Source organism: Xiphias gladius, chromosome 11, assembly GCF_016859285.1.
Source record: "Xiphias gladius isolate SHS-SW01 ecotype Sanya breed wild chromosome 11, ASM1685928v1, whole genome shotgun sequence".
NCBI classification, from domain to species: Eukaryota; Metazoa; Chordata; class Actinopteri; order Istiophoriformes; family Xiphiidae; genus Xiphias; species Xiphias gladius.
Genome location: NC_053410.1, coordinates 16,174,337 through 16,199,914, shown reverse-complemented (window position 1 = coordinate 16,199,914; position 25,578 = coordinate 16,174,337). Strand labels below are relative to the sequence as shown.

Below are 25,578 nucleotides of genomic sequence, written 5' to 3'. Positions count from 1 at the left end.
GATAAAAGACAAGGACTTTTTAAGCCAAGCTGACTTAATATACAGCTGAGAAACAGATAATGCCATTTTCCACCCCTGTGCAGTTGGAGATGGATAATTCATATGATTCACATCAGAAACAGTTTGGTGAGTTACACGCACCCTCTGCCTTTGCAGTTTTTATCTAATTTGCTTTAATTGCTGCTGCTCTCTCAAGTAAGCAGACTCCACTGGGTGCTTTCGCATAGTCATGGTGTCCTCCTGTCCCATCAGCTTCTTGGGAGTTCTGTGGAGCTTGAGCTTCCTCTACCTCTCTCCTGCATTTGCCTCATTAATCAACTGGAAGTTAGTCGCTGCTCCGGCGCTGGCTGCCCTCATAGGCCAAAGTCTATGCGCACAGAATAATGAGCCAAACTCATGGGACGTTTCAAATGAGATTTTCTTTTGATTCGAGTCTCCTCTACAGTACCTCTAGGGTATTTGTTGCGAGGTGTTACCATCTTTATGGGGCCATTTCCATCTGGTATAAGGTGTTAATTGTTTTTACAATTTTGTTGGTAGTAATATCAAATTTTTTAAAGTTTAATTTGGACTATCTATGCAGATATTACCCTTGTTAAATGTTTGATTAGATACTGATAGTGTTGTTTTTTTATGGATATCATACTGCTGCAGTTCATAAACACTGCAATAGTCGGGGTCTTTTATGATGGGGATCTGTGACAGAAATAAATGCCAGCAGAAATACAAATGATCATAAAAAAAGAAATGCAGCGTAAACCACTTATAGTGATCACAGTTACAAAAGCTTGGGACAGAATGATTCCTATACAAATAATGTTTGAATAATTTGCTAATAGTAATCAAGTAGTTCTTTTACAGTGTTCATTTTGGGTCTTTTCATACATGACGACATATGGAAAAAGAAATTAAAACCGTTGTCGCCTACTACTGCGAGCTGTCATATGCTTAGGCTCTCCTCTAACTTATTTGGACTGCCACAGTGTCTAACGACCATCCCTGCCTGCTCTCCCAACATAGGTTCACTCTGTGTCTGTGTCTGTGTCTGTGTCTGTGTCCGTGTCTGTGTCTGTCTGTGTCCGTGCACTTGCTGTGCGCAGTTGCGCGCCATGCGAGTTCTTCCTCTACTCACACCGCCCTGGCTCAGTGAGTTATTTTGCCCTCCTGTCCCCGCTCTGCTCGCGTTTTGGGACTTTTACAGTGTGTAATTATCGTCCCCGCTCTCTCACAGCAGCAGGTGTGTTACGTGAGTGGAGTGTAATTCTTTCATCCTGACCATTCAGACTGGGCTTGAATCAGGAGAGGGCCATGGCTCAGTTATTTTTTATGTTGTTGTTTCTTTAAATCAGTAAATAGTGAAGCTATCTGTTTCATTACCTTATATTCCTGCAATAAATATACAAATGTCAATTAGATGGTAATCTGCTTGAGAAATAAAGAAAAATGGTTATAATAATCATCGGCTTATAGTGATCAATTTGACCCAGACAGACATGATCACTTTAAGCGGTTTCCTCTGTAGTTATGCCATCCATGACCTAGACCAAAAGGATCGCTAATAGGAAATTCTCACTTGAGTGCAGAGAGTGCTACAACCATTATCTCTTTCATGAAAATACATGCTGGATGGGAATTTTGCAATAATACATTACAAAGATATTAGTTTGTGTTAGTGCAAATTTTAGTGGACCAGTTTCATCATCGGTCGGAGAATGAGCTGAGGCAAAAGCAAGCCCTGAAGTTGTACACCGTAAGATTGATGCCCACGGAGGAGGCTATGAGGAGCCTCTGGGATATGAGCACTTGTATCAGCAGGGGGATTAAAGAAAATATGCACAGAAAGAGTCACTGGAAAGATAAATGTGTAGGCACCTTGTGAAGAACACAAAAATGAAAACCCTCACCAGGGAATAACATCAAATTTTATTCACCTTGAACCTGCAGTGAATTCCGCCTAATTTTACGTACAATGTCACTACGGCATTACCTTGTCTCTGACTGCTGGTGGTGAAAGTGTTGTGGTACTGCAGTATTTAGAAAACAACCGGCTACAGCTTAATTCAGAATGACTTTATCTTGGAAAATGCTTACATTATGAATTGGGCCTACAGCACTGACTACTTAGTTTAAAGTTCAGTGAAAATCCTCCATTGAAATCATTTATACATCTTACGATAACTTTCCTTTTATTACTGTACTTAGTACAGAGGTTTCAAATATAGAAGAGTCTTATATACCCTCCCGTATGAATTATTTGTGTCCTATAAACCGCAAAATTCATACATTAGAGACTATTTGGTCTCTTGTGTGTGTGTGTGTATATATAGCATATTATCACTTTACATGATTCTTTGTTCACTTATCAGTTCAGCCAACAATCACTAGTTTCAGGAAAATATTTACCTTCAAAAATAGAAATATATCTCTCCCCACTTACACATGCTGTAACCTTGAAATATAGATAGAGCTGAAATCCTCAGCAAACAGTTTTCTTATGAGGACCAGAGCACAGATGAGTGGCACACATCCCTTTACTTCGTTATGTTGCAAGTCTGTCGCAGTACCATCGCACAACAGACAACTGGCATGCCTGATTGTGGTGCTGACCCAAATGCTCATCTGTTTGGATGCTATGTGTAGACTTCGCTGGATGGCAGCTGCATGCCATCAAACCCTCCTATGTTGCACAAATTTTAATACACACAGACACACGCAGACACACAGACACAGCATGAAACACAACACCCTGAGGTGGAGGCGATTCTCCATCTGAGGGACTAAGCAGGAAAAAACACAAGGAGGGCACACACTCATCTCCGTGTTTATAGCTTTCAGAGAAAACTGTGCATTTTTAAATGAGCTGAACATAATTTATTTATTCAGCTATTTAGGACATTCGCAGTGTTTTTTTTTTTTTTACCGCACATTTGGTGTCTCTCAGGTGAAAGTAGTAAAAATTAATGTTATTCTATGAGACACAAAAATGATGGCAATACAGGGAGGCCAGCTTGTTATGTTTTTCATAAAATAGATATGCTATTTGTATGTTACCAAGAACTGAAGAACTTACTGTGGAGGCAACTATAATTAACTTAGTTAGTTAGTCTTTTCTGTATCTTGATGTAAATATTATTTCCATCAGCTGGATATAAACCTTGGTAGTTTTGATTATTTTCTAATTGGTTTGGTCAGTTGGTGTAAATGTGATGGTGTGGGAAGTCGACAGTTATATCAAGATAACATTCTGACAGCAATGGCACTATGTGCAGTTGCCTTTAGTGTAATTACAAGAATATTTTCTTGAATTCTATACATGCATAATGACAGGAACTGGCCCAGAACATGCCTCTGTCCTGTGGAATTATTAATATAACATGTCAATCACCCCTTCCTCCATGGATTATAAATCCTGTCAGTCATATCTTTTCAGACTTGGTCAAACTACTTTGAAGTTTTTTCATACATGTCCAATCTTACTTTTAATTTTAGCCACTTGGTGTTTAATAGTTTTGAGCAGATTCTGTGAACATTTGATGGGCAGCTCTTCCACATTATGGTTTGTGTAAGTAAATGCAGTTCCCACCATATGACAAGAGTGCAGCAGTGTTGTGTTATTTGTCTTATAGGCCCACCTTGTGAGAGGAAGAAAGCACACTGTCGTCCAAATCCATGCAGAAATGGTGGCCTATGTGAGGAGAGCCCCAAAGGATATGTTTGTCGTTGCCCAGAAGGATTCGGGGGCCTCTACTGCGAATCCAGAGCTGACGTCGATTGCATGTCATATGCGTGTCAGGAGGAACAAATTTGCACTGCAGGCGAGCGTGTGAGGAGTTAATTTCCCTTATTTGTTTTATCTCGGTGGGACATAAACAAGAAATGGCACATGAAAATGAATATAGTGTCTTAAAGCAAGATCAAATGGTTTCTATCTGAAGGCTGCAACAGCAATTAATATTTCCTCCCAAAGATGAGCAAAGGGAAAGAGTGTTTGTCTCCTCTAGCCCTTTGATTGAATGTCCCACTGCATATTTAAGTGCCAGTTTGAAATGGCTCTCATCAAAAGCCTTTTGTAATTGGATGCCTGCTGTAATTTTCACCTTTCACTGGAAATGTTATTGTGGTCGTACATTTTGCAGAGGCAGTAGTGTTTGTAATGTTCTAGAGGATACACTAGAGAAAATGCAGTATTGGTCTAATTGTCTTTCTCTGACCTTTGTTTTGTTCATTATAGTTTGCCAAGTGCACTACAGATTTTCACAACCCACCTAAGAATACCAGATTAGAGCAGGCTAAAAGGGACATTTATCAAAATAATGCCTGATCTTGCGGCTACTTGACATAGATATTTTTTCAGAAGCTTAATTTGAAATTCAAAAACTTTTAACTTTGAATTACAAGAACATTAGCATTTTATTATCCTCTCATATTATCAATAACTCATGTTACAATGCATAAGAAACCTATTATTTACTTGCTTACTTAGAATTGACTGTATGTAAACCATAGATATGAGTAACAGTGATCATCATGACACAGTCAAGGAACCATCATATTTACTACAGTGACTTTATTTCTTTTATTGATAATGTTCCTGCAGTTAGTAATCTAATGAGCCTTTTGTGTAATCCAACCCTGTTTTCCCAAGCTGATAGATGACCTGGTTTTGTTTTGCCTCTGTATGCAGGCCTCTGAATGTGTCTGTGCAGATGGCAAAGTGGTCCCAGCATGCAGGAGGCAGCGGAACCTGTGCAGCCCATCGCTGTGTCTCAACAATGCCACCTGCGTGTCCCGGGGAAATGATTATGTCTGCAGGTGAAACACAAAGAGGGATCTACTAGAGTCCACTCTCATAGTCTCCCTTCTAGACATTTGGCATTTCACACTTGTGAATGTGTGTACCTCTCTGAGTGAATAAATATTGATCTTTAATTCTTTTTCCACCTTTTTGATGTGACTACGATTTACATTTCACTTAAAAGCTCTATGACTATTACATAGCTGTCAAGTATTGTTGGCTGGTGAATCTGTATTCGACAGCTGAAAATAGCCCCGAACAAATGCAACATTTACTCCTGTTTGAGTAATGTTTTCTAAAAACTACAGTGCCCAGGTGTTTCGAAGAAATTTTTTAACCCTTTTTAAAAAAATAAAACCATACACTCTTGAGCAATTACAAGATTCACATCTTCAGTAGAAACAAATTAGCTTGGGCCTGTGCGACACAGGCAGGGTAGGGAGTTTGAAAAGTGAGAGACGGACTAACGCGTTGTTGGTTTTGGTTTGTATGTGGGACTTGTTGACAGTAAGAAAATGTCGAATAGCATCAGTGTTATCCTTTGAATGAACTAAAAATGACACTGCTCAACTCTTATTGAAATTGTTAGCTTTAAAAATAGCTTTAAAAACAGCATTATCAACCATCTAATACTGCATCGGGCCCATTCTACCTAATAAAACAGTGAAAGAGACAGGCAACCAGACTTGCAATTTAATCTTACAACAGTTTGCTTCATTGGCTCTTGAAAGATACAGGCTCCTACTAGATAGTGGTCTGCCTTTGTTGCCTAGAGACTTATCTCTTGAGACTTATCATCATACTGAAACCTGTCTTAAACACAGACTAAAACTCCTGGTAGTGTTTATACTGCTAGTCTTTGGCCAAATCTAAACTTGTAACCAAACTGAAGTTATAGAGTCATAGAAATACCTTGAAGTACCGCTGTATAATATATTTTAACCACCCCTGGGGAAAAAGCTTTCAAACAGACAAGATACAAATGTTTTTGGTGACTCACTATTTGCATTTCCATGAATATGTTTTCAGGTCCACTGCATGTTTATTAGTTTCTACTTTTTAGACCTCCACTCTGCCTTACATCTGATGTCTTTTAAATCCAGTTATTAAACTGTGCCGGATTACAAGACTGATTAGTTTTAAGCACTCAACACATAACTCTGATCAAGGCTCCAAGACTAAATAATAGGAAGTGTTGCCTCAGCTCAATGTGCTTTTTGTGGCTTTTTAAATAATGGACATACAGTATCTGGATGTTGCTTACTCTTTCCTGAAACCTGGGAGACAATTTTGTTTTTTCTCATTTTGAGAGCTCTTATACTCTTAAGAAATTTAAAATAAATCAGAATCAAAGATACAGTTTACAAAAATTATTAGGGAAGTTAACTAAGTGAAAGGGTGTACTTGCCATATTAGACAGTACAACCACTGAAATAAAGAGTGATTTTTACAGTTGTGGGAAGAATAATAATCTCTGATTTGTAATGGAACTTAATTTGTCCTGATATTCTACCTCCACCCATTTGGCAATCCAGGTCAAAAAGACTGCAAGACTAATTTGCACACACTATCTCACTCAGGTCCGCATCAAAAACAGGTCATGTAGAAAACAAAATTATAACCCCATGTATCTTGTAAAAGAAAAAAATATGGCTTGTTAGTGCTCAAGGCTCAGGGAGAATTGATTTTGATGACACTGACCTCCTCTCAACAGATGTCTGAGAGGGTTTTCTGGGAAGAATTGTGAAGAAATAATTGACTACTGCAGGCTGCTCAATATCAGCTGCCTAAATGAGGGATTGTGCTTGAGTGTAATTGGCGGATTTCAGGTACGTAATTCAATATTTCAGTCTTAATAAAATACTCTGAAGCCCACAAAATACCACCCGCGCTGCACCTTAATGGGGGTTACAGGATAAACAGAAGGTGAACACATTCATAAGCAGAGCTGTGATACCTACACACAATAAATCTCTTGTTTCAGTGGCAATACTTTTAAAAAATCTTTTTGCGATACTTTTTATAATTTGACTTTAAGATAAAAAAAAAAAACAACTTAATTAGAGAAGTCTATTCTTTATTATTGCATTTGATTTTGATGCAGTGCAAGAATTAACCAATTTGTGTGTGATTATATTGTGTATGACACTGTTATATGATAAACACCAGCAACCTTTTTCTTTTTCTAGGAAGGATATTATGAGCATATCAGAATTTCCATAAATCTGTTTGTGTTTGTTTTACATGTAGTAGCTTTTAAAGACTAAATGATGTCATCTCTTAAGGATGATGATTTTACTGACAAATGCTTCAGACTGGCAGCTAATACATGACATTCCTATTTGTCTCTGAATGCTGTGCAAATAGATAGATATGGTCTGTTGAACACATCTGTTTTTTAACATGAAATATGCTACTGCATGTTACAACATAAAAGGTCTTTCCATCTTTGGTCTCCAAAGTTCTATGCATAGGGAAAACCCGTCATTAATTGAAATTAAAACGGGAAAAAAAAAACACAAAGGGAATAACAGAAACGTCAGTGGTAGAACATGTCTACAGACAGCAGTAATCCAATTCTAACCCATTAATCATTGTGAGTTTGTGGACGCTTTGCTCAGACAGACAGGTTCTGGTCTAATTTGCCTCTCTATTGCTCACTCTCCTCAAATGTCTGTATTTTTTACAACACCTGAGACTGCTCCGTAATGCCCCATAGCTCCTAATTATTCTCCATCAGTCTTGTTCCATTAGACCACTGAGAGTGTCCTTAATCTACAATCCACTTTTAGATGCTTCGCATTGATGCTCCTCAAGCCGGGGTCGGACGTAATCAGAAAGTGTTGCACTCTTCAAATGGGCCATTTCTAGTTTTTGTGTTTTTTATTTTTATTTATATTTTGATGTGATTTTCCTGCGAGCATGAAAACCATTGTAGTAGTTCATTACGGGCAGGCTGCTCATTTTATTCTCCCTGTCATGAAGATGTCCCTAACAGACAGAATAAAAGCTGATTTGATTAGTAGATATACAGAGCAGTCATTTTGGACAGTTTTGCGCTGGCTCTGTACACCCTTAAAACTAAGCCCTCATAGTCATTGTCAAATTCAAAATCCAATGTGCTGGGGTAGAGAAAAACAATAAAAAACATATAGTTGCTCTAATGCAATCTCCTCCGTCTGATAACATTTTTTTCTGTATTGGCTGATAAATTAATGTATACTGCACCACTGATAACTGGAATATTTTTCTGTTTCACTGCAGTGTGTTTGTGCCCCCGGATGGATTGGAGAGTTTTGTCAATATGTTGGCAATGCCTGCCTGATAAAACCAAACAGCTGTTTGAATGGAGCCACATGCATTACAACAAGTCAGCCATCCTCTCCCCCTCAGTACACTTGCAAATGCCCCCTCGGCTTCACAGGTGAGATAACTTCACTTTATCGTGTCTTTTTGCCCTCTTTCCATCTGCCTGTCCGTCTGTCTGTTGGCAGGATATCTCAAAATATGGATCGATTTGTACAAACCCTTGTGGGAAGGTGGGTTGTGGGGCAAGGAATGACTGATTAATGTTTGGGAAAAATCTGACGTGGAACTGGCATAGCTTGACAGTTATGTACATGCTATTGGCAATGGTTCGTTTTCTGTTTTGACATTTACAGATTTTGTCTTTATGTAAACATGTAAATGTAATGTGTGCACAATGCTATGCAAAGTGAAGCAGATATGCAATACAGCGAAAGAAAGGAGTTTCTGAATATTTTACTCCTTTTAAGACAGTGAATCTGCAGTCTGCATGAAAGACATTTGACAGAGAGCTCTCATGCTGAGAGCTATCTATAAATTATAAATGTGTCTATTTTGCCTTTTGTTAGTGTTTTAAGGCAGATGGCATAAAAATGGCTTAAAATCTAGACCTGTCATGAGAAACTCATGTATTCCATCAAAAGTGCATAAGTTGTATCATGCTAGAATAAATACACTTATTCTGTGTCCACAGAAAATACTGGTTTACAATTGGTGGTAGGTGTCCATTAAGGATTCATGATGTATAAAAGGCTCAGTGAAGGAACTGCAGTATTTGCTGCCACCTTGTTATTATAGAAAGCCATACTGTGCATAGTTTAGTTTAGATTTTTAGAGGGTAGAAAAACATAAAACCCAATTCAAAGAAATGAACTTTGAGTTGGATAATGGCTAATGTGTTAGCAAAATGTTTTTTTACACATCTAAAAGAGACAGAGTAACATGAGCAAACTGGTGAATGAAAGCTCAGTATTTACTGGAGTTTCAGCTCTAATTGTTCCACCAACTGAGAAAGTTCTTTGTCCTTCTAGATGTTCAACTTTCTTCACCTGAAGCAATGTAACAGTGAGTTGTTGGTTTTCAGCAGGATTGCTAATATGTAATCTAAAATATAATCAGGCTGGAGTCATTTGATTCGTTCATTTAGATGAAAAATGGCCCTTTATGGAGCTCTAAAAATTGTTCACATTTTCTACTCCTACAGTGTATGATGATCAATTTAGAGACTAATAAACATAATAAAAGCATTATCATGCACTCTGCAGTATCCCAAGACAACAATTACATTTGGTTCTGTTTATAAGGGTTAATTTACAATACTAAACATAAATGGTACCATTTGATGTATTGTACCTGAGTTGGCTAAAAGCTATTTTTTCGTCTGACGTCCCTTGGCAGGTCACAATAATAACATACTGTATGCATAGTGACAGGACACCAGTAAACGAATTAGACAAACAAACACAAGACACATAATACAAAGTTCACAGTATACACAGTAATTCAATATATGTCCAGTTTATTAAAAGCTTTAAAAAGTCTAATTTATCTCATTGATCTTTAAAAACTTATTTAGAATTTCCTGTGGAAGTGTTTGCGATATCCACGTAGCTGCAGTCTGTTCTCCAATTAGACCGTAGAAGCCTGTCACATTATGGAGGTTTTTATTTTGGGAGAGGGGGCCACATTAGGGTTCATTCAATGACCTCTAATACTTTACCATGAAAGGACATGAGTCAGCAGGGCAACAGAGTGAGAGGGGAGTCTGTTCTCTAATGGTCAGGTTTATGTTCAAACTGCCATGTCTACAAGCACCTGCTTTGATTAATGTCTCAAAAGACTGAATCACGGCCACCTTAAGGGCTTCTGTTCTATAACTGACCTCTGACCTGTGACCACCCTGAGGAGGTGGACGAGGAAAAACAGAAAATGCCTACAACTCAATACATTTGTTATTAGCAATAGTATTAGTAGTAGTTCTTGTTGATTTACTGCCTTTCGCCTCTAGACTACATCAGATACGCTCTTTCTTGAGATTGCAAAGACTTTTGGCTTGTCTAAATTCAAAGCAACAACACCAAAACTAGCATCCACAACTTAGGACATAACTGAATGTCTGTAAAGTGCAAGTGAAGTGAAACATGAGAATTTCAGGCCAGATCTTTGGTTGGCTTGTGATTTTGAAATCACAAGCCAACCACAGTTTTTAAGCAAAGGCCAGTTCTCTGGATGAGGCGATTTTTTTTTTTTATTTTTTTAACCTTGATGCTTATTTACCAGTAGCCTTGCCTGCATGCCATTTCTAAGGCCTGCTGCTGATTGCATTTAATCCAAGTACTCTGGCAAACTGCTTCCTATTTAGCTGCCAGCTCAGGACAGGGCTGAAACTTGTTAAGCTATCAGTGACAACTGTTCTAAAAAAAACAAAACAAGGGAACAAGCGAACAAGAGACACAAGACCTGCGATTCAAGACTTGCCTGGCTGCAGTGCAGACATTTAAATAAAAAAAAACACAGTTTGCAGTAATATTTTAGTAATGAAAGGGTAATCTTTTTTTATTACAAAGTGTGTAGTCTGCATTAGAAAGATCAGTATATGCAGTACCTTCAAATAAGCTAAATGCAACTATGACACTGTAGGAGAGTGGTACAGTTTATCTCATTCACAGCTATGCCATTTTACACCATAATAGATGATCATGTTTGAAGCATTGCTTATCTCAACTGTTAATTCTCCTTAAGAAATATAAAGACGAATGGAATGTTCTCCTTGCATGTTTTATCATAAGCAAGTGTCAGTTATACAATATGTATAATATCTTTTATTTAAATTTTGTTACATTTTCCATTTTAAACATTATTTGACAAGAGACAGTTTTGAACAACACAGATTATGATCCTTGTCTGAACATCGTTTGTGCTGTATAAGGGTTATAATGGTACAGCACAGCATTGTTCTTCTCTTTTTTTTTTTTATTGCTTCAACAACCTGTGACATGATTTTCCTCTCTTCCCCACTGCTCTCAGGTTTTGGCCTATAGCATATTTCCCCATCTAGCCTTAAGTCCTGACACACTCACCTGTCAGTCAGATAAGCCCTTACATTGCACTACATGAACAGGATTTTTTCCTTCTGTTCAAAGCTGAAATCTGTTGCCACTTCAGTAATGGAAAATTGTCTCTTTCACCATGGCAGGTCTTAGTGACTGATAGAATTCATCATTTTCTGGCATCTTGGGATTTTCGCTTTGGAATTTCGAGCCATGCAGCATAGAAAGGCCAATTTAATTTCGAGCTTTGCCCAGAAACCCCACAGTACTCTATCATAGATCATAACTCAGGGTACATTATCCAAGCCCCAGCATTCGGGTTTCATTTTGGAAGGCTTTATTTTTCACACAACAAACTCTTGGCCTATATTTTGTCTATACACACTCTCATTCTCTTCTAATTGTGAGCTTAATGATATAAGATGTGGGAACTAGACATGCAGTATAATACTTTATGCAGTAAAAGTTCAAAATCTACTTAAGATCCAGGAGCGTGCTTAAAGGACAAATTGTGAAACCATCTGTAATTTTTCCACCTGAAATGTGCAATAGAAAGGCTTTGCATTTAAACCTTTATCTAACAAATTAGTATCCTCTGTAAAAAAAAAATGTAGGTAAATATTGATTGTGCACACGAGCCAGAAGTGTTTTGCAACTTCAATTCATATTGACTTTCAATATCTTTTTTTTTTTTTTTTTTTTTAATATTTCTAGGCTTTTAAGACATTGCTAAACAAACATTATAAAACTTAAATCACTATATTTCATATCATTTAAGTTTCATAAAGAGAGCCTACAGTACTACATTAGTGATTTTTATTCACAGTCATAAATGAGCGTAGGCGTTTCTCAGATTTTAGCAAGACATATTTGTGCAATTTGCTGCTGCACGGTGTGCCATATTTTGTATATAATGACCTGTAGCAACTACCGTGCAGATGATATCAATCATAGTGTTTGTGCTGTAGCATGAGGTTGCCGCTGTCAAGAAGGGACTTTCACTCTATGTCATTGCTGCTGTGTTATTGATGATAGGACATTTTAAATTAATAACCTGTGCTGGAAGACACCCACCCCCATCCAAAGTGGTAGAACTAGCAGCTGCTGAGGCAGCTGAGCACCAAACCCATTTCCTATCAAGCACACCTCAGTTGCTCTTTTCAGCCGAGAAAAAGCTCATTATTAAGTGTCCATTTTCTTAACAAGAAAGTGATTCCAACTAGCACCCTGAAATCTCTGTTTGCTTTCCCAGGGGCTCACCTATTGTATCTTAGTAAAGCTATGTTCGTTGCCTAATTATTGTTTCAGGAGAAAAGTTGACCAAACAGTTGCAGGCAACTCTTAATGGAACATTTTGGGACGTATGTTTATTTATTTTTCTTGATGAAAGAATTTAGAGCAGATAGATACTCCTCTTATACCTGTATGCTAAATATGAAGTTAAAGCCATAAGCCAGTTAGCTTAGCTTAGCATAAGGACTGGAAGCAGGGAAGAAAAGCTAGCCTGGCTCTGTCAAAACATAAAAAAAATCTAACTAAACTAACTGTTCCCCCCTGCTTTCATTCTCTATGCTAAGCTAAGCTATTTAACATACAGACATGAGAGTGGTATGACTACAGCTGACAAATAAGTGTATTTCCCAAAACTATTTTGGTTGTATTTTAACAATGCAATGCACATGTAATGACTTATGTAAAAAAAATATATATATATAGATATAGATAGATAGATATAGATATAGGTAGATCTAGATAGATATAGATATAGGTAGATATAGATATATAGATATATAGATAGATATAGATATAGATAGATATATAGATAGATAGATAGAGATAGAGAAATAAAGTGCTCTACTATGTGAGGATGTTGATGCATTTCAAATGCAACTAATTACAGCATTTTTTTTACTTTTGTTCTCAGGAACAAAGTGTGAGACTGAAATCAACGAGTGTGACTCCAGCCCCTGTCAGCACAATGGCACATGCTCTGACTTGCTAGGACACTACAAATGCCAATGTCTTACAGGTATGTTGGGCTGTGTCCATAACTGGAGCTTTGTAATAACATTTAGGTGGTATCTGTGTTGGCTGTGGTAGCGGGCAGTAATGCAGACCTTTTAAACTTACATGAAGTGAATGTGGCCTCAGAGCCTCAGGCAGGGCCCCTCCAGCCATCTCTCTGTAGACTGAAAACTAAAGGTGATTAGCCTTTGCCAGCAGGCTACCTAGACTGTGACACATCCTGCCTACGGACATTAGGCTAGAAAAGTCAGCATGATTTAATTCATCACATTATTCATATTTTTTACGTATACCATGTTTACTAAAAATATTTTTCTATAAATAATTGTTTTCGCCATTCAGTTAATATATGTAAAATAATGTTTTTACTATTTTCTGAAAAGGTTTAACTAAAGCACTGAAATGCCTTTTATTATGAAACTATCAGTCTTAAAAAAGCCATCATAAAAAAAAAAGCCTCCTTCTCAACACACTGTTGATTGCAGCATCCTCCATTGTGCAGTATAGAGGCAACAAGGCGTAGTCACATTATTCACAGTATTAGTTTACAGTGTTGTTTTTTTTATTTATTTATTTATTGGCAGCCGAGAAAAATCACATAGCCAGAGCTCAATAATGCAATCAAAATGTGCAAATATTGCGTTATGAAACGCCCTTTAAAGTGGCGATCTCGAAGATTTCAGTGCAGGTTGATTTGGCGACACCTATAGTATTTGTGGTAATAATATTACAGGACAGAGAATTTTGGGGGGAACAAAACAAACTGTTGTCGTTCTGATAAAGACGGCAGGCAATAATTGCCGTTTTTCCATCATTCTGTGAGCAACCGTGATCTGATTTTTATGCTGCACACGGCATAATTTTGCGAACAGCAGGACACAGTGAAAAGAGTTGGCTACCTCACTGAGTAGTTGGATGTGTGCAGCCTGTCGCCTGCAGCTCTTCATCTAACAGCTCACTGTTGCTGTCCCTGACTTTTCCATTACTCCCTACAATATTTTAAACTGATCCTCTGTCCAAAAATGCCCAAAATGACCGTTGTCTTGTTTTGCAGATGCATTTTGGATGAGGGATAGCGGTAAGCGCTAAGCTCCCTGGCAATAACATTGTGTTTCCTGTGGCTACTTCATAACAAAAGTCAACTTGTGTTTATCCGGTTAAATGCTTTTAATGTGAAGCTGCAGCAGCAGGAAATGTTTGGCCTGAGTTAGCAGTAACTTAATACAGCATTTTCTCCAGGAATGTCGCCACAGACACGCAGTTCATAAGACTGCAAATGTATAAATATTGCAGTACTTTCGTCAGTGGGCCATACGCTTAATCACCATTGTGCTACCTCATTCAGCGATAGACAGTGACTTAACAGACATTTATTTAAATGAAATTCTTCGAGATTGACATTTTAATATAATTTTCCAGTAATTACTTATTGTGCCAAACCAGCTGAGTCTAAATTTACATTCACTGAATGTAAACTGATGCACCACTTGCGGGAGCACTCTGTTTTGGGCACGGCACAGTTTGTGTGTCTGGACACAGCACATACAGACCAATGTCGCTGGCCGCAGAGCATCTTAGGGGCCAGGTGATGCTTTTCTCCCAAGATTTTGCCACTGTTATTTTTAGCTCTTGTCTTTGTTCTTTGGGGAAATGCAACATTGATGGTAATGAAACGTTGTGTTTGTTTACTCTTGTTCAATTAAACATTAAAGGACAATACCAGTGTTAATGACACATGGGTCACAGAGTCCCTTCACCTCATCAGTTGCTGAAAGCCAGGCACATTAGAGTCACTATTTAAGGTGACATTCAGAGGTGGCACTGTTTTTTCATTAACTGATGAATTGTGTCAGCCCTTGAAGTGTCTAAGGTGCAACTCTCCAAAGATCATGAATGAAAGCTTGAAGTAATATCCAGTCGTCCGTCTGTCTGTCCGTCCATCCATCCATCCATCCATCCATCCATTTATTTCCTGTACCGCTTGTTTTGTTCAGAATTGTGGGAGGTTGGATCCTGGAAACAAAAAACAAAGTCATACCTACAGGGAATTTAGAGTTTCCAGTTCACTTAACTGGCATGTCTTTGAACTCAGGGAAGAAACTGGAGGAAATCTTTTTCAGACACAGGGAGAACTCGCAGACTCTTTCAAAGACCAGCAGCTTCAAACCCAGGAACTTAACAATACAATAATACCAAAGAAACTGAATCCCTACTTTATTAACAAATAGGAATTTACTAAGTAGGGAAAAACATTTCACAAAGAGGGCTTTCTTTATATCAGCAGTGTTGGTAATTGTAATGCTGATAGGCGAATGACAGTGTTTAGCCAGTTGAAGCAAACATTTTTGAAGATGACCATGTATACACCAAAAGCGTGTTTTTTTTTTTTTTTTTTTTTCTTTTTTTTCCCTTTTTAACACATTTCCCAACACACCAGATCTGATGTACAGTAACTGTCCCTTGTGCTTTTTTGGGTGAGCATCGCTGTGGAAATCTACCCGTGGTGTTTGAGGAATGAGGGGGTGGGCTGATGGCTATGTCAATGGGGTTATTGAGTGGGGACCTCCCATCACAGATGTCAAGTTGAATTAGACCCATGACACCCTAGAAGGCTCAACAGTTACCAAGTGCCACCCCCATTACACCTGCTCAGAGTATGGATCAGGACTGTATCCATCCGCACTGGTCTGTCTGTGTGTATAGGAACACACGTGCTCTCACTATTAACATCGACAGTAAGCCTAAATTGCACATTGTGGACTTATGCTAAAAAGCTCTTACATGTGTAAGTCGATCATACAGAGAGTACAAAATGTTGTTTGACCACTGACTTGACACTGATATTTGCTGTATCTTCTATCTTAAACACAAGATAGGTATCCATACTTTGCACACAAGCGGGTGCCTTTTCTTTTCAGCCAGGGCCACTGCTTGCTCTTTTCAGCTGCCTCTGAAGCAGCCTTTGCAGCCTGCCATAATCCCTGATCATGAATCCCTAACTCCCTGAGTAAACTGGTACTAGATGTGGCCAAAGATCCATGGTAACAAAATTCCACAGGGCATATTTTGGCTTTCCAGCCTTGCTACTAAATCTCATCTGTTATCTCAGTAAACCTAAGCCTCTTCCACTCATATGCCTCATCTGCTGCATCTTCTCATGGTGAAGTGATTTGTACGACGTAGTGAAATAGTCAGCAGAGTGCTGAACCACGGAACCAAACAAAATCTTAAGACATGGGTTGAATTATAAGTTGTTGGCCGTTTCTTTTTTTTAAGCCCTACCTGCCACTGAATATATTATGTTGTACCAATTCAATAATACATATGTCCTCAACAACGGTACAAGTATCAAGGCAAAATAATGCAGTGTTAACTCTCCTAAAGCTTACAGCATTAATTTAAGGGATTAGATGAGAAAGCACAGGAAAAATAAGAAGCACAAAACTAAAGTTTGCCTGATCAAACTAAAGATAAATGTTAAATTGAGGCTCAGGTTAAATAGAAATTCAGGGATTCACTGTGACACATTGTCTATGCTGCAAAATGGGGCCAATCCTCCACTCAACCCACAATTGGCCCAATTTCGGCCTTTTTTATTAAATATGTAGAAGAGATGGCCTGGTACAGAGACCTATATTAGAGATGGGTTTGCAGCACTGATTACAGATCTACTTTCTGCTGGTCAAGTGTTGCATCAGTTACATTAACTGTATGAAATCTTTTCCTGCAGGTTTTCAGGGAAAGAACTGTGAAGTTGACATAGATGCTTGTGTTCTGCCCAACAACACATGTCCGCCAAAGACTCAGTGTTTGGATCTCCCAGATGGTCTTGAATACACCTGCCGTGCACCCTGCCCTCAAAACTTTCGAGTGAGTAAAAATATCTTAACGGACTATTTGTCCTCATCTGCTATTCTGTATCCACATGTTAATTATTCCTCATAAGTCTCATACATGGTTGAAGAACAAACAATCTTCTGTTTATTTCTCGTCAAGCAATTTCTCTGTATTCTCTGCAACGGTGCAGCAACATTATTATAACAGCAGGGAATCATAGCAAGCAAATAAATGAGGTTTTATGTAATTTCCTCACCTTATTTTATTTAAAGGAGTCTCCACATATAATTTTTGTCACATAAGACCACAGAGTCCGCATTGAACTCACCTGATGGTACATTGTGGATGTATTTCGACATGAGCAGTGTGGCACTTTGGCATACAAATGCGGGAAATTACAGTCTCTTATGGGTTATGCTTTCACATGTTGTATAAGAAAATTACTATATAAAGTACCTTAGGACAAATCTGCAAACTGTCACAGCACACTGAATTGTAACATTGAGCACTTAAGTGAGAAGGTATCCAATATTAATTCAGTATATTCTTTATAAAATGTGGGCTAATCCTTTGTTGTACACGGGGATAAACATAAGCATAAATCCCACAGGAATATTGACAACAAATGCGATAATCCATAAACACAGCAGTCAGCTGGTGCTGAAGCTGCACAGTATGTTGGTTTACCCGGGAAGAAAGTTGTATTAAATTGTGGACTAATGAGGGAATTCTGCTCACATGTGACTTTTGAAATTAGGCAATTAGTGAAACATAGAGGAACCAATAAACAAAAGTAATCAAGTAACAGATTCTGACCTTTACCTAACTCTACATACAGAAACACCTAATAAGTGACTGTATGGCTGAAGTATACAGTATATTCAGTGTATACCATATGCTGCATATTTAAATCATTAAAGCACATTTTTATGTTCTTTTTTTTAAATTTTGAACGTGGTTTCACAATTTCAAGCAGTAATGGTGGAAAAAGGCTGGAATCGCGTCATTGTTTGTCAGGCTTTCGCTTTTGGCATGCACACGGGGACAAGGGACTGAAAAGGCCTCTGCCACCTGACGCGGATGAGTGCTGCTGAAGATTTGCAATGTGTGTATTCTTTAATGTGCAGGATTCTTTATGTAAAGATGAATCAACCCTCTCCTTTAAAAAAAAAAAAAAATAAACAACCGAACCTGAACAAGGAAGCTTCTTCGGATGACAGATGGAGATGATCGCTCACTGTGGAGCAAGGCTTGTGTTGGCCCCCTTACAGAAATGCCATCATGTCAGCATTATACACCTAGCCACAAGCCAGCTCTCCCTCTGCCCCATTGTTTCCCCCTCTACTATACACTGCATACACATTTACCAGCTAGCAGGCGTATCTTTTTGTTACAGGGAAATCTTGGGAGGTTTAGCCCTCAATGACCATTGATCTTGTCTTGTAAGACATGATGTTGATGGTACATACTGAGTGAATCTAGTACAAAGCATGAATCAGTATTCATGAGTGTGTCATGTGGCTGTAATGAAGCTCATTTTCAGGCAGCCAGGAGCAAGAAATAGTTAGAGGTTGCATTGTAAAATCATGGTTATATTTTGGACCAGAATGTGCTCAGTCCAATATAAGATATTACCATACAAGATGAAGCAATTTCAATTTTACACATGAAGCAGCATATCTCTTATGACATATGTATCTAACAGCTCTATCCTCTATCGACAGCCTTGTGCCAACGGAGGACGCTGTGTGTTGAGTAATGCCAGTAGCTACACCTGTATCTGTACGCCTGGTTGGTCTGGTCAGAACTGCAGTTTAAATGTCAATGATTGTGTTCAACATTGGTGTCAAAATGGAGCCACATGTGTGGATGAGATTGATGGTTACAGGTGAGTGTCGAACTCTTGATGTCTTCAGGCCATTCAGGCACCAGAATGTCAATGATTGTAAAAGCTGTGACATTTACTGTTCTCTTCCTTGAGGGTTCAAAGAATTCCTTTTGCTCTATACAGTATTAAGAAATTCTCTTCAATTTGTTGCTAGCTGCCTTTGTCCCAGAGGATACGCAGGCGTTTACTGTGAAGAGGACATTGATTACTGTGTTGGCCATCACTGCTCTGAACATGGTGTTTGCCTGGACCAGCAGTATAACTTCACCTGCCGCTGCATGCTTGGATTTGAAGGGTCCCTCTGTGAACTGGAAACAAATGAGTGTAACAGCTTCCCCTGTGCAAGCGGTGCCACCTGTGTGGACCTAATCAGTGATTATCGGTGCCACTGTCCCCCAGGGTTTGAGGGTATGAGACCATCTGACGCAAATGAGAACCTATTTAAAGCCTTTAGTATGGCCGGCCACAGGAATATCAGCTTTTATCAGGTTTTAGTGTTTAAATATTGAGGTGTTAGAAACAGAAATATGAAGCATTCACTAAGTACAGTTTTCACATTGAAATTTAATATGTGTCAGTGGTCAGGGCGAATATGTAGGTTGAGTAACATATGGAATTACAGTATATGGAAAATTTGAATTACTGTAGATACATAGAAATGATTGATATTTAAACATATAGCACTTGTGTGAATAAAAAAGTCTTTAAATTGTCATAATGCTCTTTGATAGTACTACAAAAGGTGATCTACATGTGTAAATCGTTCTACATAAGAACTAGATTTATAGTGACATAAAAATCTTGTCTTTGCCCCAGTTCATTGCAGTAATGGATGGGCTGTAGCAATATATCCCACTTGTATTGCCGAAGAATTATTTAATCAGCTAATTTATCAGTGATAAATGTAAATTGAAAAATGTAAATCCAATGTATAATACCTTTGCCATTTCTAACGGATGTTTTTAAGGCAAAATTGACTCAGTTAAAGATAACCATGACATCAGCTACATTAATATGTAACAGATAACTTAAGCCTGCAGACTTCTATACTTGAAATATCACATACATTAGGAATTACACTAAATTCACCTGGAAAGAAGTTCTTAAAATTGATTCCTTGTGAGCTTTTGTATTTTAAAAAATAGTTTGTCTATTTCTCGGGCATTTAGCACAGCGTGATAGCTACCATTGCCCGTTGTATAGTAAATCTTAGCCATGAGTGATGTTAATGTCTAATCTGAACAGTGGTGCAGTAATGAGTAAGCAGGTAAATTAATTAATATTGGCTGACATTAGGAGCTGGCTCAGTATCATACCTCAGGTAGCTGAGGTACAGTGAGCAGACCAGCCTAATTATGTGAGTATCTTACAGTACATGATTAACAGACTGCTTGCCAGTGTATGGGGTCATGATGGCAAAAGTACAATTACCTTTGGTGTAGATTGAACAGCAGTGCCAGAGGATGTCAGGCTTTCTCTATGAGCTCTCTGGCTTGTAGAAAAACTAAGAGGTCTGACATAGCGCCAGAGGCCAGGCCTAGTAAGGCTTTAAATTTGTCAGTAAAATCTATAATCAGTTCCATATCTAACTCTTGCCCGGAGGACACTAAAATTGAGGTTACACCATTTATGCATACAAGCTTCAACATGCTGAGCACATAACCATTCAATCACACTGTGAGCCAGTAGAATCAGAGGTAATCAGCTGCCTCATGAAATAAAGCCCTGTCTTTAATAAACCAGGTGCCACTTATTGTTTAGAAAATAAACAGAAATTTGTACTGCATGTTTCCTGAATGTTGTTGTGGTTAAAAATATTATTTGTACATTCAAGCTTCATAACTTCCAATAATTATTAAATTTCCACAGTGACAGCGAAATGTATTAGTAGAGAGATATTTTAAACTGTATTCCAGGTGACATTAAGTAGAATTTATTTGTTTCTCTCTTTATCCTGCAGGAAGGACCTGCTCTGCAAATATAAATGATTGTTGGTCGCAGCCTTGTCTAAATGGAGGCTTGTGTATGGATCTGATAAATGACTACATTTGTCATTGTCCTCTTGGTAAGTACCAACTACTTGTGTATTATTGAGCATGTTTACAAAAATATCATGCTATTAATTTATGTACGCTGTACCTTGGGAACACGGGAAAAGTTCATTTCTCATTCATTTACATAAAAACGTGTTTGTTTACTGTGATCATTTGTCACGTTTTGTTTAAGATGGCAAAGACAGGAATAATCAGTTACAGTAGTCTTTTGAGAGTTTGAATGGAGCTTAGAAATCCGTTAAAATAAGCATCCAAAAATGTTCTACACGAAGCAAATAGGAGTAATAAATCTGTATCATGGGTAGGGGTTAGAGAAAAAATTTAAAAAATATTTCTTCACATTTTATTTTCTAGAATCAAGGTGGAAATCCTGTTAAGAAAACAGCACCCATTTTTTTTTGTCTTGCTAAGCACTGATGCATTTAATCATGACTTCCCTACTTCGATTTATTTTTCAGCATTGTCCTTCAATGACCTGTTTTTACAAATTTATATATGTTCGACATTCTATAACACATGTTCCAGAAAGGTCCACAATCATTGCATATTGGAGGGAGGTGTTGCATTCGTCAGTGTGCAGCTGGTTTTATTATGCCCTCTGGTAATAAAATACCTAATCACCACTTGATTGCACAAGTCAGAATGCTACAGCCAGCCCACTTGGCATTACAAGTCCAATGTCACATTCAATAGTAAACAGCCACAATCCCCAGAACAGGATTGACAGGCAAATATTTGACAAATAAAATCCACAAAACATAGGTGTTGACAGAACACAGAATACACTCTGGCACTAAGCAATGAGTCAGTTTTGGTAAATCATTTTCTTTATATATTTATATATTTCACAAAGGTAGAAGAATTTCACAGGTTATGCAGGATATTTTACATTTGTGGTGTTTTGAAAGTCCTACTTAAGTTTGAATTTGACGTAGGGAAAAGATATCACCAGTGTTTTGTTGTTGCTGTGCGTCATGCTTTAGATCTCAGTGCCTTTCCCTCAGCCAAATACGCCTCTGCTTTACTGCACAATAAATCAACACAAATGTAGGTGAAGTCGTTAAAACATTTACTATCTTGAACCATGAACAGCACCTGTTACATGCTGTGTTTTTATGACATTATGGACACAACAAATGCATCACTGTAAATAATCTGCTCGTACTGTTTTTTTCTGGCTTTTGCTCAAATTAGATTTGGGCAGAAACAGAACACCAGTGTGTCAGTAGAGCTTCCATTCCTGTTGTAATTTCACTGACAGATTTATAGACAGGTGTTTTTGATCACTTTATCGTTTCAGAAATTCAATTAGATAAATGGTCTGTGAGGTTTGTTTGCTTCTGCCTGCAAAGAACATACAAAAAAACACACGAAGAATCAGAAAAGACTATCACTATTTTCCAATCCTGCATTCAGATCTATGTGTGGTCCAGTTGTATGGTAGAAAGACCAGAAAACTCTCAGGGATACTACAGCCAAGGTTGCACAGACAACTGCAGAAGTTTAATCTGCATCTTGATCTGCATCAAAAAACACACAGTGATTGTCAGTGGTGCTAATTAGTTGATGGCAGTGAGGGTTTTTGGAGAATGCCTAAATCCGGTCATCACTGAGTCAGACTCATGACCACACAGTAAGTACCATTTAAAATCATAATGTTGCTGTTGTGACCAATTTTTGCAGCATGATTTATAATGATCTAAATTTGGTTACAACAGCAGAACACATTCAGCAAGTACGACATTTTATTTAAGCCTAAAGGCACAAGAGCCTTACAGCCAATACCAGGAAAATGTTTTGGTATGACTCTTCCACCGGCTCATCCAAAAAAGTTATGTACCAAAAATATAGCGAGGTGAGATGGAATTTTAGGAGGAATGGGCGAGAAACAGTTACATTTAAACTGTTGTAAAATCTGCTTGGCTGCAAATCGAAATTACCTTAAAATGTATTTTCCTAAACTGAGTCACCCAGGGAAAAATGAATGCTTCATACATGGGCACGTGGTAGATTTATTAGTTTTTGGTGAGGACTGAAAACTAATTGCTCCTTCCTTGACCCATCACCTGACTTTTCACCAAATTTCCCTGAATTCTGTATTTCCCCTGCTAACTAACACACAGAAATAAGGCCAGAATGCATAACCTCTCTGGTGGAGCTAATGAACTACACAAACTAAATCCAGTCTTCGTAATTGTACATAGCAATAACTCTCATTTGATTTATCAAACTGACTTAAAAGTAACAACTGAATTTGGTGATTTCTTTCCAAGAACATGATTTTCACTTTTTCAGCTCAGTGAAGCAACCAGAACGTTGTTGATGAGAATGACTAAATACGCTGATGAACAGCAGTTGTCAGAGCCAAGGAATAGTTAAGACCCATGGCTGTTATCATTAACCACTGAACATGAGTGATGAGTAAATGAGTGTAATGTTTTCAACAAAACATCATAGTATGTCTTGTTACTGTGCATTTTATGATAAAATGAAAAACAATGAGTTCACCTTCTGCCTTTCTTTCCGCAGCCGAGTTGGGCTGAGCCACTAGTAGCTGTCATACAGACTAGGGAGTCCCATTTGGAGATGGTGACACTGTAAATGTGACATTCCTTCATGCAACATTAACCTCAGAGTGAATTGCATGCACAATTGGTTATTAAACACTTCTGAAACACTCTGTTGGAGGCAATAGCTGTCCATTAACTAGTCAAGGCAATATATAATATGATGGAAAAAGGGTAGTTGGAAGGTCATCAAACATCTGGATAGATGTGTTGATGTAAAGTATGCTGCTATGGATACAGGTTACAACTTGAAGACAATGGAGACTGCTTACAGCTAAACATGCTATATTATTTCATATAAATGATGTTCTGTGTGTACATTCATGCCTTTGATAAAAGGAATTTGCGCTAGGAAGTGATCATTGAAATATTTCACTCTTTTGCCAGTGAGTGAGGCCTCCTTTGCAGACACTGACTGCACCCAGACGAATGTGACGTGGACATGGCACATTCTTCCTGTTTAGAGGCTTCAGGTTTAAAGAGGTTTTGGGTTAGCATAAGTATGAAATTTAAAAACTCATATTCTGTGACTTCATAGTCTGTCACTCTTTGCAAATGTAGCAATTAAATGCAAAATGTAAGATGCAGGTCTTTTTTTTTTGACTGACGTTACCTAATGGGCACATGCATGTGATACAGAGTCATCTATTTTAGGATTCTCCCTTTAAGTCATCTTTGTTTGTACAAACACATGTTTCAGTCACACCATCTGCCTGTGCTTTATTTACAACAATAGGTATTGACATGGGTATCTATCAGTGACATGCAGTTGTGCATTTGGTTGGGCAGATAAATGTGATATAGATCAGTTTGGTAGGGTGGGTCTCTTTCAATGATTTACTCAATTAGCATACTGCATAGCAGGTGGATTGCACAGGGAAGAATCAATACCCCCATTAATCCGCTAAAGAAAAGGTGTCTTTACCTAATAAAACATACAGCCACATAAATATGTGCTTCGTAATGTGTTTTACTGCTGCTTTATGATTTCAGTCCTTATTGCTTGTTACCCAAGGTTTTACTGGATTTCTCCCTTTTGTATTGTTAACTCCATTTTGATTTCAGGATTCAAGGGGAAAGATTGCTCCGTGGATATTGACCTTTGCTCATTTGGAATCTGCGGTGAACACGCATTAATATGCACTGAGACCAAGGATGGACAGAATGTCTCTTGCACATGTGAAAGAGGTGAGCGAGACCTTTTAATGGCTGTTATATTTGTCATGCAGGTACATTAACAGGAGGAAAATTCGCATATGGCAAGAGTGAAAATGGGTGCATTTTTCTCATGCTGATTCACTGTATTACACAAAATCAGCTTTACTGTCTGTAAATAATAATAAAAAAAACAAACCCTTTTTGTTTTATTAGATCAAGACTGTGCAAGAGGCTGTCTCGTGTGCTATTTGCTGTCTTACTAGACCATGTATCAAAAAAAAGAGAAATAGTCCCAGCACTGGGGCATACTGTACTGTTTTTACAACTTCATAGCCATCTGATAATCTTATGTTGATTAAATTCGACAATTCCTGCAAAAAAAATATTTTCTGTGTCAGTCAAGACTTTCTGATTCCTCCCCGTGAGGATGACAGTGTTATCACAGCAGTAGCTGTAGGCAGTGATGGGGATAACACAGGAGTAAGTGGAAGAGGCTTGACCTCTTAGATACTCCAAGGCTTGCCATGGGTAACCAGGCTTCAGAGTCTTGCAAGTCAAGGCTGTATGTGCAGTAAGTGACAGTATAATACTGTGTGTACATGCACAGGAAGTCACGCAGCTTATTCCTGGATGGAGTTAGGATACTTGAAATAAAAAAACAATTGCCTACCGAACCAGTCATAATTCAGTCGACACTACTCCACACCAGATCTGCTGTCTGTTTTCAAATGAACAGCTGTTACGTAGAAGTTCATGTTACCCAATCAATAACCATAACTTCATTACTCCTGTTGCACTTATGCTCGCCAGATGTCAGTGTGAAGGATTGTGAGTGATTTCCTATGTAAATGAAAGTAACCTGCGGCGAACTGCTCTCCCCTGATCACTTCTCAAGGGC

The 25,578-nt window shown here is 38.2% G+C and overlaps 1 protein-coding gene across 8 annotated transcripts in view; it reads left to right on the top strand.

Moving 5' to 3' along the window:
* Positions 1-25,578, top strand: part of eys (eyes shut homolog) — a 149,227-nt gene that overhangs the window by 11,114 nt on the left and 112,535 nt on the right. For 4 of the 8 annotated variants that reach the window (XM_040139040.1, XM_040139041.1, XM_040139039.1 and 1 more), the window contains exons 4-13: positions 3,627-3,823; positions 4,685-4,812; positions 6,510-6,624; positions 8,060-8,219; positions 13,076-13,180; positions 16,907-17,046; positions 18,738-18,901; positions 19,056-19,309; positions 20,862-20,966; positions 24,588-24,710. In XM_040139040.1, coding sequence (XP_039994974.1) covers positions 3,627-3,823; positions 4,685-4,812; positions 6,510-6,624; positions 8,060-8,219; positions 13,076-13,180; positions 16,907-17,046; positions 18,738-18,901; positions 19,056-19,309; positions 20,862-20,966; positions 24,588-24,710 — 1,491 coding nt within the window. Of the gene's footprint in view, positions 1-42; positions 127-3,626; positions 3,824-4,684; positions 4,813-6,509; positions 6,625-8,059; positions 8,220-13,075; positions 13,181-16,906; positions 17,047-18,737; positions 18,902-19,055; positions 19,310-20,861; positions 20,967-24,587; positions 24,711-25,578 lie in introns of those variants that run through there. The other 4 variants (XM_040139044.1, XM_040139043.1, XM_040139042.1 and 1 more) reach the window with 4 other exon arrangements.